The 18,749-nt window shown below is 40.2% G+C and overlaps 1 protein-coding gene across 1 annotated transcript in view; it reads right to left on the reverse strand.

Moving 5' to 3' along the window:
• Positions 1-18,749, reverse strand: part of LOC126473522 (rRNA N6-adenosine-methyltransferase ZCCHC4) — a 270,950-nt gene that overhangs the window by 31,760 nt on the left and 220,441 nt on the right. The window contains 2 exon segments of the mRNA XM_050100624.1: positions 6,765-7,005; positions 8,380-8,580. Coding sequence (XP_049956581.1) covers positions 6,765-7,005; positions 8,380-8,580 — 442 coding nt within the window.

The raw sequence follows: 18,749 nt of genomic DNA on the forward strand, positions 1-18,749 counted from the left end.
GATCTGATGTAAAGTCACAAATCCACCCCCGGAAAGGGTCCAGGAGAACGAAGGGTAGCTACTCACCCTCCCTCCCCCCCTCCCCCTCCCCCAACCAGATGATCACCAAGATCATTAGCCGGTATGTCTACATGGCTAGGAACCCAAAGGAAATCAACCAAACAAGCTACATCAGCTAGACCAGTGAGAAGGTCTTGGATGTCAGATTCCAAGGCGTAGTAGGAAAAAAAACACCGAGTGATAGCCTGAAGGCCACTCACTGAGCCCGTACATAACAAAACTCAGGTAAGAGAGGACCTTTAAAAAAATGGAGGGCCCAACGGATGGCCATCAGTTCCTCAGAAAACACCGCACACGTGGCAGGCAAGAGATGGTGTTCTGACGGGAAGTGGACACTATCACAGAGGTCATCAAGTGGCAACCAGTGTAAGAGAAGCAGAAGGGGAGGGGAAGAGAGCGAAAGATCAATGGAAGAGGAAGTGCCATGTGCAGCACTAAAATGAGTTGGCGAACCATTATTAAGAAGGCACAAGTCGTGGTGCACAAGCAATTGGTCAATGAGGAACCACCGACTAGATGAAGAAGCACTGCCCCACAAAGGGTGATGGACAACGAAATCCCCAAGGAAGAGGAAGGGAGGTGGACATTGCTGAAGGAGGACAGTTACGGCAGCATATGTAAATGGTGTGTCAGGAAGGAGACAGACTGCAAACTGTGATGGCAGAGTCCAAGTGGACCCAAATAGCAACGACTTCCAATGTGGTAGGAAGTGGAATCCATAAACAACAATACGCATACAGACTAACATGCAGACACCACCAAAGGCCCTCAAAGGGCCGACCTGGTTCCGACAAAGCATGGAACCCACAAAGGGTCAGTGAGTGAGCATCAGTAAAATGAGATTCCTGAAGGATGACACAAGCTGCCAAGTAAAAGGCAATAAGGCATTGCAACTGTGGGGGGGGGGGGGTGATAGTAGTATCCATTACAGTTCCATTGAATAATCACAGAGCAGGTATTTAAGTGGGAAGCAAAGGGGCTGGAGCCAATCACACATCACGGGTCACGAACTGTCACCAACGATGACGGGATGACATTTATAAATGTCAAACTCAAGTTGCAAGGGAGAGATGACACCTCTGGAGGCACTGGAGTAGCCCTGAACTGGTACTCTTATTTCTTCTTCTTCTTCTTCTTCTTCTTCTTCCCTTTCACAGGCAGAGGAGGGCAGGATACAGGAGGAGAGCAGGCTTCTGTGAGATCCAGAACCAAAAGAGAGTAGGCAACCTTGGGGCAAACAGACTGTGAGTCCCGTGGCCACTTTGAGTCCTGTGGCTGAGTTGTGGTAAAAGGCCTCCAGCCTGATAGACGCCGGAGGCAGGGGTCCCGGAAGAGAGCCCCATCACCAACAGGTGCCACAGAAGGGAGGCACTTCTTTGATACCTGGAGGGGAGGGTGTGGGAACAGCAGGGGAGGGGGAGAGGAGAGGGGGACAGGATTGGGATGAGGATGAGGGAGGAGAGTGGGATGAGGAAGAGGGAGGAGGGGAAAGGACATAACGGAGGTAAAAGTAGAAGTCATTGACACAGGGTGGAGTTAGTCATATTTTTGACAAGTCTTAGAGTAAATAGACAATCCAGGGACTTATACTCTCGTATCTTCTTTTCTTTCTTGTAAGCCAGCCAATCTGGTGAGCATGGAGAGTGATGGTCATGACAAGTTACAAACACAGGTGGTGTAACACAGGGGCTCCCCTCATGGTGCGGGTGTCCACAGTCACCACATAGAGGGGCCACCATATATAGTACAGACATGTCCAAAATGTAAGCACCAAAAGCACCTCATGGGTGGCAGCACATGTGGCTTCACATCACACTGGTACCACATAACCTTCATTTCCTCTGGGAGGGTATGTCCCTTGAAAGCCAGAATAAAGGCACCAGTATTGGTATAGTTGTCCTTACAACCTTCCTCCACATGTTGAACAACATGAACACCCCATTGTTCCAGATCAGCCCAAAGTTCCTGATCAGTTTGAAAAATGAGGTCCCAATGAAAAATGATCCCTTGGACCACATTCAGAGACTGATATCACCAAGATGATTACAATCAGAAAGAGCTACAGATTGGGTAGCATAACAAGCTTTTATCAACAGGGAACCCAACTGTATCTGAGACTCTCCACACTGCCAAACTTTTCTTTGATATTTTCCACAAAAAATAGTGGTTTTGTGGAGATGAATGTGTCCCCATCCATCCTAGTACAGACCAGGTAGCGGGGCAAGTGTTTCACGTCAAGCTGGCGAGCCTTGCACTTGTCCCAGAATGTAGCAAGGAGAGGGAAGGCCAAAGGGTCATAAGAAGCAGCATTCAATCCGTTACCTTGAAGAGATGGCCTTAGGAGCTGTGGCCAAATTTTTGGAGCTTGATACACTGCACGCAAAAAGCATCTGCCCTGATACCACCCACTCTGATCAGGGGCTCTTCACATGGGTCCCACCCAGCCACAGCAAGGGCTGTCTTTCACCGTGGCCATTGCTGAAAGTTGCAATGATCTGGAATGACAAATAACCAGTCCTAGACTTACAGGTGGAGGCAACAGCTCAGGTATCAGAAGTGCGATCCCTGTGTTGTCAGGGCGATGAGCCAGATGGGTACATAACAGCCCCACCATACGGATTGGCTACACATGTTGATGACATAGTGGGTGGCTATAGCAGAGAAGAAAGAGGTGAAGGAAGGGAGTAGAGCAATTCATGCCATAGATGCTAGGGAGGGAGTTCTTCCCCACATGGCTCACACTACAGACAGAAAATTTAGAAGTGAAGGTCAAACCCCAAAGAGGACCAAAAATGCCAAAGAGGATGAAAGAGAAAAGGCAAGGCAAACGAAACCACAAGGAATATAGGAAACAAGGTGGACAGCCACATCAACATACTTAAGAAGACCGAGGAAGGGGGAGGAGGCGCAGCGCAGAAGGAGTGAGGATGGGGAGTGAAGGGCACGGGGAGGAAATGCAGCCCGGGAAGGAAGAAGAGGCTGCAACAGCTGTGGACTGTGTTGGTGCCATGCATAAACACACGAAAGAACTGTGAGCCCTTGGGGAGTTCACTCAGTATGCACTATATCATACTTGCATACTGCAAGACTGAATGCCACCTGACAGTGTTACAGGCATGTCATGTTGTACGAAAAGTTTATAAGTGGAGCAGAGATAAATAGGGTATCATTCTACTGACAATAAAGGAATGTGGAAATCTTTTGGGATAAGTGACTGTGGCAAAGTTCAGATTGATATGGTCTGGAACCTGGAAATGAGCATATAAGAAAATGGCAAAGCTGGTTGGTTGTCTGTGAGCTACTTTCATGAGCATCTACTGAAAGTGGTTGAAGGACGATGAAACCACGAGTAGATGACCATGTGTTGAAATACGGATGTCGGAGACTTGCTCACTCTGTAGCCGGTAACCTGCAGCAGATCTGATGACACAGTAGAATGCTGGTCCAGGCACAAGTGTTTCGGAGCACACTGTTCAGGGCACTTTCTTGAACACGGGGCTCCATACCGGGTGACACCTATGTGTTCCCATGTTGACCCGACATCTGCACGGGGCTATTGAGACTAGAGTGTGGATCATGGAAAAATGTTGACTTGTTGTGTGAATCCCATTTTTTCTTACACTAACTTCATGTTAACATCTGAATATGCCATCACCCAGGGAAACAGCTGCTCGAAACACATACGGCACCATGAATGCAGGATGGTGGGGGTATGCTATGGGGAAATTCACCTGAGCTTTGATGACAATGGCACATTCCAGCAGGATAACTGTCCACTTTACAAGGCCAAAAGCTAGTTACAGTGGTTTAAGAATCATGAAGTGAATTCATTTTGATCTCTTGGCCACTAAATTCACATGATCTGAACTCACACATGATCTGAACACATCTGGATGCTATCGGGCATCAGCTCCATCCCCACAAATCCTCAACCAGTAATTCATGGGAACTGTTTGACCTGTGACTCGCGTGCGGACATCTTGTATCACATACCTCCAGATCGTTCAGCATCACTTGTGCCCATATGGCCACTCCGAAAATATTGAAACCACTTATAAACTATTCTAATCGAAGATACAGAGTCACCATAATGTTTATCAAGCTTCTCTTTAGTCTCCTGAGGCGTTTGCCTTTCATAAAGTAATGTTTAATCACCACATGAAATTCTTTTTCGTACATTTTTTGACAATCACTCGACTTTCTTGATTCACACGAATGCCAAACACAAAGAAATAGACCAATATAGTTGAAACTTGGTGTGCATTCTTTCCAAAGATGCAACTAACTAAACATGACCTCGATATGTGCCAGTGGTGCCGTCTCTCGGACTTGACACGGACTTTTCAAACACCCCTCATATTTCTTCACATAGTCCTCAGTTTTAAATTAATGAAAAGGACACATTGCTACTCACCATATGGTGGAAATGTTGAGTAGCAGAGAGGCACGACAAAAAGACTAATAAACAAATAAGCTCTTGGCAAAAAGCACACACGCACACAAAACACACACACACGCACACAAAACACACACACACACGCACACAAAACACACACACACGCACACAAAACACACACTCGCACACAAAACACACACACGCACACAAAACACACACACACACACACACACACACACACACACACACACACAAAACACACACACGCACACACACATATTTACGAAAAAACACAACTCCCACACACAACCCAAGGCCAGACAGAGGTATGGCCTTGGCAACCAGGCAGTGGTCATTTTTGTGGGAGTTATGTGTGACAATTATTGAACTATTTGAAATAAAATTGTCAGAAGTTATGACAGAATAATTGGTGCGATATTCCTTGATGGCAGGGTGACTACCAAATAGTACATGAAGGTTTTGGAAGATGATTTCACCCCCATTACCCAAAGTGATCCTTATTTTGAAAAGATGTGGTTCATGCAAGACGGAGGTCGACCCCATCTTCGTAGGAGTAAATTTGATGCCCTGGAGGAGCACTTTGGGGAACACGTTCTGGAGTTGGACACGAAATTGAAGCGTCACTCATCCACCAGTGTCAGCCCAGATTGCAGGTGAATATAAGTTTAATTTAGTTTTGTTTATGTATTTTTTGTAATATTTGTAATGGTTGTGAATTGTCTAAAGTTTGTATTTATTTTTTATGTTTCATGTACGGAGAGGGCGGCACAACGAACGGAGACAGCATCTTCACTGCCGGTACCAGAGAGAAAATTGCTGGCCACTATACGTCGCGGGTCGACAGCCAAAGAGCAACAGAAGATCCTGAAACCGAGTTGTTGCGACGTACTTCTAAAAATTGAAAATTAAGAATTTGTAATGTTTCTACAACAATGACGTCATAGAAAGTTTAATCATGTTGTAAATGTTCAGTTCTATCTTGTCAAGGCTCAGGTTCACGTCTATATGTACAAAGATAATAAACTAGTGGATGCTACTGAAGTTTAAATACGTGTTCCAAGAATTTATTTATGAAGAATTATCTTAAGTAATTTATTTGACAAGATTATTAATTTTGACAACGTTCGTCGCGAGTTTGAATCTCAAAACTTTATTCAATGTGGTTCTAATATCTATTAAAGCAGATAACTTGCATTAATATAATTTCTGAGGAGAAACAAACGACATCTAAATTGAAAAAGTTTGCGCAAACCAATTGGACTGAGTGACGTAATTCTGCGCATACGACTCAAATGATGATGTTTTAATTACAGTTTCGTTCAAGAACCATTCAGAGACAATTTAAAAAGAGTTTAAATAATTTTGAAGTGTGTTGTAACTGATGTAGGTGACAAAGTCTGCACATGGTCATATGTCAAAAGAAAATCATTTATACAAAACTTACGTCGTTACACTACAGTTCTGGCTCTGAGGTACCAAGAGGCCACTGCCATGGGGTACGACTGGTTGCCATATTCTCCGGATCTGAACACATGCGACTCCTTTTTGGGGGGCTGTATTAAAGACAAGATGTACAGAAATAGCGCCAAAACCCTTGCCGAGCTGAAAACAGTTATTCAGGAAGTCATCGGCAGCATTGATGTTCCGACACTTCGGTAGGCCATGCAGAATTTTGCTATTCGTCTGTGCCACATCATCGTCAATGAGGGCAGACATATCAGACATGTCATAACCTAAATCTGAATATCTGTAGTGACATTTTCATGTTGAATAAAGTGTACACCGTACTTCGTAACTAATTTCTAATTTGCTGTTTTTTCACATAGTTCAATAATTGTCACTGTGTGTGTGTGTGTGTGTGTGTGTGTGTGTGTGTGTGTGTGCGTGTGTGTTTTGTCTACATCAGTAGAAGGCCTTTTGCCTGAAAGCTTACTTGTCTAGCAGTCTTTTTGTTGTGCCTGTCTGCAACTCAAGATCTCCACTATATGGTGAGTAGCAATCTATCTCTTCCAAATATCAGTTCAGTATCTAAATATTTTAATTAACAGTGAGCTGACACTAAAAATCATTGTGAAATGGACAGAGGTTCACCATTTCACCCACATTCCTATTTTCTGTTTCTTTGCTTCACATAATGGTTGAAATATACTGCATAAGCACTTTGAAGTACATAATGAATTGGAGGATATATATCTACAGACAGAAAAAATATGTTATATCATAACATTATAACCTATAATAAAGTGCCTTTGAAATAACAAGACAAATCAAAAGGAATGAAATTTACCTTTAAACATAGGGTTTTGCAGGTGCTCATTAACTTCCTGATGCAGTTTGCGCATCTCATTGATAGAGTACGCCAAAGGCTCCATTCTGCCACCAAAAGGTGGGTCAAGTACCAATAAAATGCCATCATTGGCGTCCGTTAGTAAGAAAGGCTTCAGTACTTCTTCCAAGCAAGAGGAGTCAAAGAAGTAGTTGTTAAATTAATTGTACCAGCAGAATTTATCTCGACTGTGAAAGCTATGCTGAAATTCATAAATAAACTATTAATAAAATAAACATTTAATGCCCACGATACATTTTAAAATAAAGTAATACCTTACAATCAAATATATGAAGATTCTATTCTTCACATGCTAATCTCTGACAAAATCTCATAAGATTTTCACAGGCAACGTGAGCGTAGCTCGTGGCTACATGGAAGCCTCTTATCTCATCAAAAATGATATCGTAGAAAAAAGATATCATTAATCAAACTTTTATCTAAAATCATCTGCTCAGTTTAGTAGTTCAGATATTTAATCATCATGGCATACTACACCAAATAACTAACAGATAGTGCTGTTAGTTCTGTAATACACCAAAGAAACAATAAATGGTGTTATCAGTTTCGTTTTCTTAATTCATTGACGTGTATTTTCAGAAGTTTGAGTCAGCAACAGAATTAAGTCCCACAATCTTGTCTTTATGAATAGAAACAAAGAACGAACGTATTTGGATGCACGGATTTCATTTTGTGTATTAAAAACTGAATACCATTGCTTTGCTTCTTTCAATAGGTTTTATTTATATTCTTTGCAAGGAAAAATGAATTTATTAAGTCTGCTTTATGATTTTGGTGCCTATTCATTACATTTTAATTTTGGTTTGTTTACAAATAAAAATGCCCACAAAATTGTCGAATTTTCCTTCACAAACCAGAACGTCTAAAAGACTGTGAGGACTGTACTGTCTCAAGAACCCAAAGACCATGAAGTGAGAGTTATTGTGACTCGAGAACATCAAGCTTTAACTCGGTCTTTGGAAACTCCTTCCACAAGTGAGGAGCAACATAATTTGATCAAGAGTGTCATGCATTATCTCCCCCTGCTTCACACAGGCTTAAAGTTACTTATCTCCAAAGTAACATCATACAAATTTTGATGGGAAGTGGGGTAGGTGAGAGATGTTTATACCCCAACTCCTGTTTATTCCTAACAATTTACCATTTTACTTAAATGTTTACAATTCCTGGGGAGCTTACGCTATATTACTACCACAGATAAAGCACATGGACAGGTGCTGCATGTTGCGGTTGTGGACCTTAGTATCCGTTCCTTTTTCCATGGCCAGTTCTACATGGCTCTCTCTCGTGTTACTGAAGCACACGAGCTCTTCATCCATGTCCCAAACCATACTACTTCAAATGGTGTACAGAAAGAAGCTTTGTAAAAATAAATTCCATGCATGCAAAGTCTCGTTGACAGATAGAAACAGACCCTGGGCAAAGCCAGGTTTCTCAGCTAGTATTATGTAACCAGCCATTTATTTATCACACAACACTCAAACTATTAAGCTTAGATGACAAGTTCTATGTGAGAATGAAAATCAAGTATATCTCCTTAAGCTGAAATACTTACATATCTAGTGTCTATGTCAAGAAGCAGACTGTGCATGTTCTGGTAATCAGAACTGTTTACGTACTCATGTACCCGTGGTGACCCAATACAGAGCAGCTTCCTCAAATTATTTTTCTGTGCTAAGTTCAGTATTACTGATACTGCACTGGAGGAAAACAGGTACTGAGCCTCTTTTTTGTCCCTCTCTGAAGGTTTCAGTAGCTGCAAAAGGAAAAGTGATATAAGCATCATTGGTATGGAAATTTCAAGGTAAACACCGGAAATAAATTAAGATATATTTTTGCTAAGTTGGTAGAAGGGGGTCCACCACAACAGGAATATCTAGAGCTAGATTTACAAAAATGGACAGAAATAGAAAGAATATGAAGTTTAAAACTGCTGACATTCATTTCTGAGCTATGTTTCAGTTTAAGAAGATACCTGTTCAAATCATTGTGCATATCTAACCAAATTATTACTGATCATGGATCCTGTATTTTTACCCATAGTTCCTCACTGGGAAAGTGAGATATACACTCTAAGGTAAACCTGATCAACAGACACCCACCTCAGTGACTTACAAGGGGACCCTCCATATTGTAAATCACGGATCTTGATGCGCTTCAAATATGTTGTAGAGGCACTTACCCTGAGTACCTGGTTATCCAGTATTTTAGCGATGGGCCTTGGTTTTTGAGAAAATCAATTTTGAATTTCATTGCACACTTTGTACCCCTGTAACATTACATACATTCTGAACAAGTCAGTGTAGCGCAGCGGTAAAGGTTCACAGCTACCGCGCTGGAGGTACCGTGTTCAAATCCTGCTAGTGTACCTTTTTTTTTTTTTTTTTTTTTTCCCCCCCCCCCCAAAATCGACCAAATTTTTCAATTTTATTTCAAAGAATATCAACAAACAGTGTAAGGTGTGCGAAATTATAAAGATATATTCAGTTATTAATTTCTTCTGTCATACAATATTACAAAATCTTATTTTTCATCATCCACATTGCTTGATGTGTCAGAACAATATTGTGGGTAATACTTACCATAGAAACAACTGAAGCACAAATTTTCGCAGCACCACGCGTATTTTATGAAAGCAGCCATCTTGCAGGCGCAAGGTTACTTCATGAGCAATACCGTGAAATGCAATTCTTTTGCATGCAAAAAGATTTCTCTTTCATCCACTAGTTTCAATGCGAACCATGCGTATCTAATCATGCTTTCAAAATTAGGTGCGCTGAATTGATGTAAGATTAGCGAATGTAATTTTATCTAATCTTCCCTAGAAGCAATCTCTCTATTGTCTTTCATCAAGTCGGGAGCATTCTGAATAATTTTCGTGAAGATTTTCACCTGTGGGTAAAAACAAACATCTAGGGCTGGCAATAAGGCGTGCATTTTGGTGGGACCACTTTTAGGTTGCAGGTGCTCGCTTTCCTTACTCCAGTGGATAGATGATCATATAAAGTTGAATTGGTTTGCCCTCCCCACAAATCGATAATGTACAAAAAATGTTTTTGTCCCACGTGCGGAAGAATTACAGAACGCAAAAATTCTTTGTACACCAGTTTCGAGAACCTCCTGGATTTCGTGCAGGACACAAACTACATTTCTGTATTTCCCAGTTAATTCATCTACTCATTTTTGAATGTTAGGACCAAATTTTCTGGACGGTTCTTGCATAAGTAAAAAAACATGGGATCACCTTTCCTGGGCCGTATAAGAATGAATAGCTTTTTTCTCAGACGAGAACGGTTTTCGTTCCTTTTTTCAAAAGTGATCTATTATATGTTGCCTGATACTGGCAGCCAGTTTGATCAGTGTCGATTACGAAGTCACAGTCAAAATTCTCCACGAGTATTCTAGTTTGTATGTGGAATAGTTCGGCAGCTGCTGAAACTTCGTCTATCATTGCAAATTCTTTAGAGCTGATGAACTTTGTAATTTTTCTTTGCCGAATCTTATGTTTTTTTCTTGAACTGCTCAACCCAAGCATGGCTGGCCATGAAATTGAAGCTTTCCAATAAAAAGGGAAGACCAGCATTCATCGCCCACTGCTGTAGAGTTCTTGTTGTCACCTGAGCTCAGAAATAATTTTTATTATTTTCACAAGCCATTCTCTTTTTTATGATATACTCAACATATATTTCATGTCAATATGATTTACCTGTTCCAAATTCTGCCTCACTTCGACGAACCTTTCATAAGTCTCACAATCAATGGTTCTCCATTTATTGAGGCGAGTTCCACTTCGCTTTACATCCTCTTTTCTTCGATACAGTATCGACTTATGTTTCTGTGGTGTCACCACCAGACACCACACTTGCTAGGTGATAGCCTTTAAATCGGCCGCGGTCCATTAGTATACGCCGGACCCGCGTGTCGCCACTGTCAGTGATAGCAGACCGAGCGCCACCACACGGCAGGTCTAGAGATACGTACTAGCACTCGACCCCAGTTGTACAGCGGACTGACGAAGACTCTCTCATTTGCCGAGAAGATAGCTAGCATAGCCTTCAGCTAAGTCCATTGCTACGACCTAGCAAGGCGCCATCACCAAGTTATATTGAGATGATAATACTGTATCAACAAGACCAATGTTCACCAATTGTGGATTAAAGTTAAGTATTCCAGAAGCTACGTAGTCTTCTTTATAGCATTCATTACGTATCCTGTTTCAGACCTCATGCCAGCCTGCGTGAGTTTAAGCGCGTGCCTTTCGGCTTCCTCTCATTGTGTCTAGGCTGTCTTGTCTAGACACAACATTTTCAATCAAGAAACTCGATCAGATTGCAGACTTTTCAAGCTCCACTTAGGATGCGCTGCACCAAGAGCAACTGCTTTTTCCTTGTAGGACAGAGGCACACAATCTGTCAGTTCTGGCGCATACTCTTCGGGAAAGTAATCCCGATCTTCCTCTATCCCCCTACACTGCAAAGTGAAGAGTTTTATTTTTATTGTCATTCATCCGAAAGTGAAAATATTCATAAAAAAGTAAAACTTACTGCATCATATTCTCCTAATTCATCTTCTTCGTTGAAATCTATCAATTCATAATCAATAATGATCTGTCTTTCAGCCAAGAGATCCTGTATTGCGATACATATCTCATCGCCAATTGCAATGGAATTGGCAGAGATCATGTTAGGCAGTGTATTCGTTACGAGATTCAAATCGTGGAGTAGATTTTTGGCCTGTTTAATGGCATTTGTGATTTTGCCTTTTGATTCTTCATTCAACTCCTCTACTTGTGGATCTTCTTCTGGCTGCACTACTCCAGAAACACTTGGTTCTTCCATTTCACAGAATTTTTCTAACACGCGGAACTTGAGACGCTTTGTGAGCAACTGGCACTGTAGTTAGATGCGAACATAAAGGAAAGCAACTACCATCCTCGTTGGCCGGAACTAGGAGCTGAGGTTCCCGTTATGGCTAACGGTACTCACGGGAGAGGGGACGATAATGGGCGGAGATCAATTTCAGGTAATGCAAGAAGCGACCGTTGTACGAACATTTGGAACTCCTACTGCGAACCACAAATGGAATGAATATTTGAAAAAATTAATAAATGAATATATCTTTATAATGTCGCACACCTTACACTGTTTGTTGATATTCTTTTAAATAAAATTGAAAAATTCGGTTGATTTTGGAAAAAAAAAAGTACATGAGCAAGATTCGAACATGGTAGCCGTGAACCTTTACCACTGCGTTACACTGACGTACTCGGAATATATGTAATATTATGGATATAAAAAGTGTGCAATGAACTTCAACATCGATTTTCTCAAAAACTAAGGGCCGTCACTAAAAAACTGGATAGCCAGGTACTCAGGGTAAGTGCCTCTACAACATATTTGAAGTGCATCAAATTCCATGATTTACAGTATGGAGGGTCCCCTTGTTAGTCTGAGCTGACTGATTTCACAGAAAACTTGATCACACTCACAATTCTAAGACCAGTTATCTGTAAAAGGTGGTAACACTGTAGCCTGCAGCAGTTTGTACAGGAAAAGTTCTCTTCTTCTCGAGCTGTCCTGTGCTGTACTTGCAAATGGTTTAGCGTTAAAGAACACAAAGTGTTATGTAAAGTCCACTGTTCAAGGTCATTTTGTCTAACAATGCAAACCTCTTCGGGTGAATGAACTCTCTAATATCCACTGTGCTTCAGACAAAACTATTATAATAGCTGGGCAAAGTAGACACAAGCAAATAACACTCCTGCACTTAAATTTATGATTTAGGTTGGCATCAATACACCTTAACATTATTCCTAACTATGGTTTGGCTTTAGCCCCTGACCATAACTACTTATATGTGAATAAAAGTCAATTGGGGTGTTTGCTGACCTTTCTCTCTTTTTGCCCAACCACACTGTGTCTTTGAATGACAGCCAACAGTCTCTCTAGCAGCAAAAGAGGTCCAGACCACCTTAAGCAGGAGACTAGTTATGCAAACAAATTATTTGTATAATTAGTGTAGCTGAAACTTTGCAATATTGTGGGAAATATTTATCTTTCTTGGCATCTTGATGAAATGAGCTGAATAATTCTCACTTAAAATGTGACAAAAGGTGGGTAAACTTTACGTTTTGAATAAAGGAAGCTACTCCCACGCAGCTATTACAAATTTTCTCATATTTCACTCTGCAATCAACCCACCATCCTAATGAGAGTAATTACTACAGTACCATCTTTACAGCTTAGTCCATAGTGTGGATGCAGTGAAAAACTCTGTTTTATAATATAGGATGATTCAAAAAGAAAGAACAGATTTCAACTGTGTATTACAGACAAACTATGAAACATATAAACAGTTTGTGCATGTTACTTAATATAGGGAGGTTCAAAGAGTTATGTTTCCACAGAAACTATACCATACATTCAACATGACCACCATGTGTCGCTCAAGAAACATCAAAATCATTGTCAATTTCATTCCACACGTAAATCAACAGATCCCTTTTTACTGAATTGACAGCTTCAATAATTAGATTTCTCAATTCTTGAAGGGTGGCTGCCATAAGCGAGACAAAGATCCCGTCTTTTAAGAATGCCCACGGAAGAAATTGTAAGGTGTGAGGTGTCTGGTGATCTGGGAGGCCCAAAGCAATGAACAAGACCTTGTCATCCACCTCTTCTAACTGAACATTGTGATATGGTAGTGTTACGATAATAAGGTGAATGTTAGGTGGGGCACCACTCTACATAAAAATGAAATCACTGGACTTGCCGCGAAATTGAGGAAGCAACCAATCTTGCAGCATGCCTACATACGACATCCCTGTCACAGTTTCTTCTAAAAAAAAAAAGGGCCCATAAACTTTGTGAACAGAAATGGCACAAAAAAACACATTCAGTTTTTATGAGTCTCTTATGTTCGACAATGATGGCAGGCTTTTGTAACCTCTAAATTCTTATATTATGGCAGTTTACTTCACCCAACAGTTGAAACATCAAGTCATCCAAAAATATGAGTCCTTCAAAAAAAGTGTCCTCTGCCATAACGTGGAGGACTGAAGCACAAAATTGGTACCTAATGTTATAGTCACCAGGACACAATTGCTACAGTAACTGCAACTAGTAAGGCTTCGTATGCAGGGGTCGTTTCAGAACATGCTACTCTGTTGTTTGAGGAAGTTGAAGTTCCTGGCCTGCCCACCTTATGGGCTTCTGAGGGCACCATGTGAATTCATCTCAGATAGGCTCAAAATTTTCATCAGAGTTGTGTGGCTGATCAGTTTTCTTCTCTTTTCATATGCAATCAACTTCAAGAATTTTGTGTGCCAGTCATAAATCTTCTTGTGCAGAGGTTCTTGCTAAATCGACAGCATAATGCATGTTGCACTTAAGCAATGAATTGACTTTGTGCAAATTTCAATACACAAAATTATTTCTCTTGTGGTGTATTCGCCATGTTGCTACAAACACACAACAGTGCAGCTATGTCGAAACTTGAACCTTCCTCTATCCAGTGACATGCATAATTTGTTTCTATCTGCCATTGTTTGTCTGTAATAAACAATTTCATTTTTTTCCTTTTTGAATCACCCAGTGTAATTTATATAGTGCAAACTGTATAAGATTCATGGAACCACAAGGACCAACCAAATGAGGCAGTGGAGTCACTAAGATACTGACCTCATATTCCGGAGGATAGAGTTTGCACAGTTCAGTCATCCTGATTTAGGTTTTCCGTTGTTTTCCTAAACCATTTCAGACAAAAGCCAGGATGGCTCCTTCAGCAACATCAAGGATAACAATTGTCCATCCTCATAAAAATATCCCTATATATTTTATGTATACATATATTTGACCTATTTATTATTCATTGTATGATGATGTCAAATCGTATGATGATGACAAATCCTATTTCACTGTGAAATGAAACAATGGTAATGCTGGTCTTCTGAAGTGATAGTTACCTTAGCTGTTGGTTTAATTCTTAGTGGAGAAACAGAGTATTTTACCAGTTTTTTTCCCTTTGCTTCTTCAACAGAGCTTCAGACAACCAGAACAACACACTATTATGCAGTCCCCCCGCAAAAAAACTCTGCTTAGTGAGCTTCCTTAGAATCCTTGCTAAGTATGTGGTATCAGATTCAAAAGATCTTTGATAGTATGGGTTCAGGTATTTTTCATCAACTGAGGATCAATCAACATGAGAAAAATTACTAAGTAACTGGCACCACCATTCCTCTGTGATAGTTAAGAAAATGAAAATGTATTAAATTGTTGAATGCACACTTCTTCCTACCTGCATTTTCCCTCTGAATACTCCATGAAGTACACTTCTGTGTGAAATCAAGTAATCTGTTAACAGAGCTTTTCCACATGTCCACTCTGACCACCATATTTCTACATATTCATGGCAGTTCTGAAATTCTACTTGTCTATGACATAATACTACATATATAAATAGTCTGTTACGATATTGAATGTGTTTATCATCTTACTGGTCCATGGCATTTTTGGCAAGTCAAAAGTTTCTGGCACTATTGTTTGCAGTCATTAAGTTCTTGCTCCCTTCCGCACTAGATAGCTTCAGAAATACGAATCTATTACAAAACCTTCTGCACTACGTAACTTCAGAAACATGAACCTATTAGAAAACCTATTGTGACACTTTCGATCAGTTTAGGCCTAAGTCCTTCATGAATCCAGCCATGAAAGTCAAAATCGGACAACTTGTCTGAAAGAGCATCACATGGTATTCACTCAGTTTATTACACAAATTTTCTATGGGGTCATCATACCATGTCATGTAGGGGGTCTGAGCTCTACCATCTCAGATGGTTCAAGTGGCTCTAGGCACTATGGAACTAAACATCTGAGGTCATCAGTCCCCTAGACTTAGAAATACTTAAACCTAACTAAAGTACATCACACACATCCACACCCGAGGCAGGATTCGAACCTGTGACCGTAGCAGCAGCGCGGTTCCGGACTGAAGCGCCTAGAACCACTCGGCCACAGCGGCCAGCTCTGCCATCTCCAATTTTCCTGAAATTTGTATAGAATGCAGCTAAAAGACCTATATAAACTTCTAACACATTTCAGCTCCATTTCTTCAGAACTTCTCAAGTTTGGTAAACAATTGTTCCAGGCCTAATAAAACTATGATCCTGATACTTGTCATCCTAACAGAACTCTTTGTGCTGCATACAGAAAAAACATAAATGATGGTCAGACAGCAATACTTGTGATACAATCTGTCTTCACACTTGCTGGAAAATTTTCCCCCTCTTTTAAAAAGTAGTAGATAGATAGTAAATGGCACTAGAATCATTACCATTTGTCAGTGCACTGTCTATCTGTCTGTCAAAAAAACAATTAATGATGAACTTTCCTACAAAATAGTCCACTATGATATCAATCTCTAAAATTACCAAAAGTATCTTACAAGTGACACCTCTGACTTTATAATTGTTACAACCACTTAAAAAGGTGCATTTAAGCCTCTAAAAAACAGTTATTTTCATTTTGGTGTTGTTTCAAATGACATGCAGAAATGTGGATTGCATTTGTGATAAATAAATAATAATTATGTAAATATACATGTTAGTTTATGGTGGATTCTCCATTATCTGCTTGGGATGTATTTTACACACACAAAGTGTAGACCTGCTGCACCTACAGTACCACGCCACTTTGGATGTAATTTACAAAACTTTGAAAATTTGACTTCACATCACACATTACCTATTCCTCATTAAAATGTGGGGAAAATTGGTTGTAATACCTTTTTTTTTGGCAAGGTTAAAGAAAGACAGTGCCATAGCTACTGCTTTCTTAACTTCATTTATGTTATTTCTGTATTCTGCACAAAAAATTGTCTCAGGATGGCAAGTAGCAAGATTGGAGCTCTGTTAGGTCATGAACAGCAACTTGTTCCACTTCATTTTCTTCCAGTTCCAAAGCAATTGGACCTTGTGGAAACAGCTCTAATATCTGCACCAAGTAACAGATTGAGCTCAAATTTGCCAGAAGTTTATATGGCCCTCTTAGGTACTTTATGCACAAATTTCAACAGAAGTGAAGCTAGTTCAATTGGAAGCATTTTCAATGTCTGGTCAATTGACAAAGTCTCATCCCTTGAAAACTTGCATAAAAAGAATATATAAATTTATATTTTCAAAAATAAGAATAATAGTAGATACTGTGGAGTACAGCTCTTTGCAACTGAAAGGGAGCAAACATGTAGTTGCCAGAACCTACTGTGTCAATGGCACACTCCCAAACACAAAGTTTCACAGCCAGCTGAGAACTATTTCACAAATTTTTATGGTAACACTGACATGTCAGAAAGTGAAATAACTACTGATTTTGTATCCAATCCCTCAACCAGCCATAACTTACAGTGCTGCCAGCTTGTGCAGATTCCCAGACTGAATTCTGAGGGTGATCAGGTTTACTGTCATGTTATTAATTCAGATTTATTCACTGTGGGGACCACCCCATTCCCAAGTTTGGTGTTTAAGACAGTAAATATGGCATGAATTCTTACAAAATAAAGGAGAGAATTACATGTGTGAACGTGAAGATGGAAGATTTTCCTGGTAAGCAATAGTAAGGAGGTAGGTAGAAGGAAGGAGATTGTTGAGAAGAGAGCAATATGAAGCAAATTATAAATAAAATAATTTCTCTAGGACACAAAAACAGAACAGAGCAGCAGGCAGTATGCTCTTTTTTTCCCCAAAATACATTGAAACCTCTTGATGTTGGTACAGGTGCACTTTTGCAAGCAGATAATTCCTATTTCGGCTTGTACAGTGACATACTATTCCTCCATAAGTGTTTTTATCATGCAGGAGACACAAAATTGCTGCCATCGAATGCCATTGCTATTTTAGCCAGATATCTTACATTAGGAAATTAAGACACATTTAGTATTAATGTTTACATGAGAAGAAGGGAATTAGTGCAGGGATCAATTTCATTATCTATGGAATCTGCGAGAGCAGTAGTCCAAGGGTTATTATGAACATTGAAATATTGAGTTTTATATAATAATGTGCACCCCAGACAGTGTTTGAAATTAATTCTGGGTTTGCATGATTTAGTACAAATTTATTTACTTATTTATTTATTTATTTCTTCAGAGGAAGAACTCAGATATATTATGTAGAAGATGCAGCACTTCCTTCTCAGGTAATATAGTACTTCAATATGAATCATGAATCACATTATTACTGCTGGCAGTCTCAGTAGGTATCCATGGTTAATGGTGCGCTTCCACATGTTCTGCTGAGTTGTTCTTCCCATTTTCTGCAAAATATTTTCACAACCAATCCATCTGTCTTCTTCAGGTGCTGTGAGTTCTGAGTTCAGTTGTTATGTGCAGGTTTTCAGACATCTTTATTTTGATAGAGTCTCCAATAATTCTGTTCCAGAAACTTGGCATTTGGACCATAATACTGGCCTCATCATATTTCATTTCATGGTTTTATTCGATGCAGTGCCTGGTGACAGCTGATTTGCTTGACTGTTTAGGTTGGATGTGACGCTGATGTCCCTTGTATCTCTCCTCAATTGTTCTGATAGTCTGCCCCATGTAAGATATGCCACCTTCACATGGAATGTAATACACATCTTGCTTTTGGAGACAAGACTGTCTTTAACTTTACAAAGAGTGAGATGAAAAATAGTTGAAGGGAGTGAAACACCATGTTCCCATATGAGTTTACCAATCTTTCCGGGTGGTGGGCCAGCATAACATATATAAGTGAGTTTTGCCTTCTCTTCCTCGCTTTCAGTCTCAACCTGTTTTTCAGGTGTTCTTGATTTGACTGCATGAACCATTCAAACTCATGACCAGAGTACCTGTTCCTCCAGAACACTAAATGTAGATGTAGTAATTCTTCAGTGAGGCTCTCCTAGTCTGAAA

The sequence above is a fragment of the Schistocerca serialis genome, chromosome 4 (genome assembly GCF_023864345.2).
Source record: "Schistocerca serialis cubense isolate TAMUIC-IGC-003099 chromosome 4, iqSchSeri2.2, whole genome shotgun sequence".
Taxonomy (NCBI): domain Eukaryota; kingdom Metazoa; phylum Arthropoda; class Insecta; order Orthoptera; family Acrididae; genus Schistocerca; species Schistocerca serialis.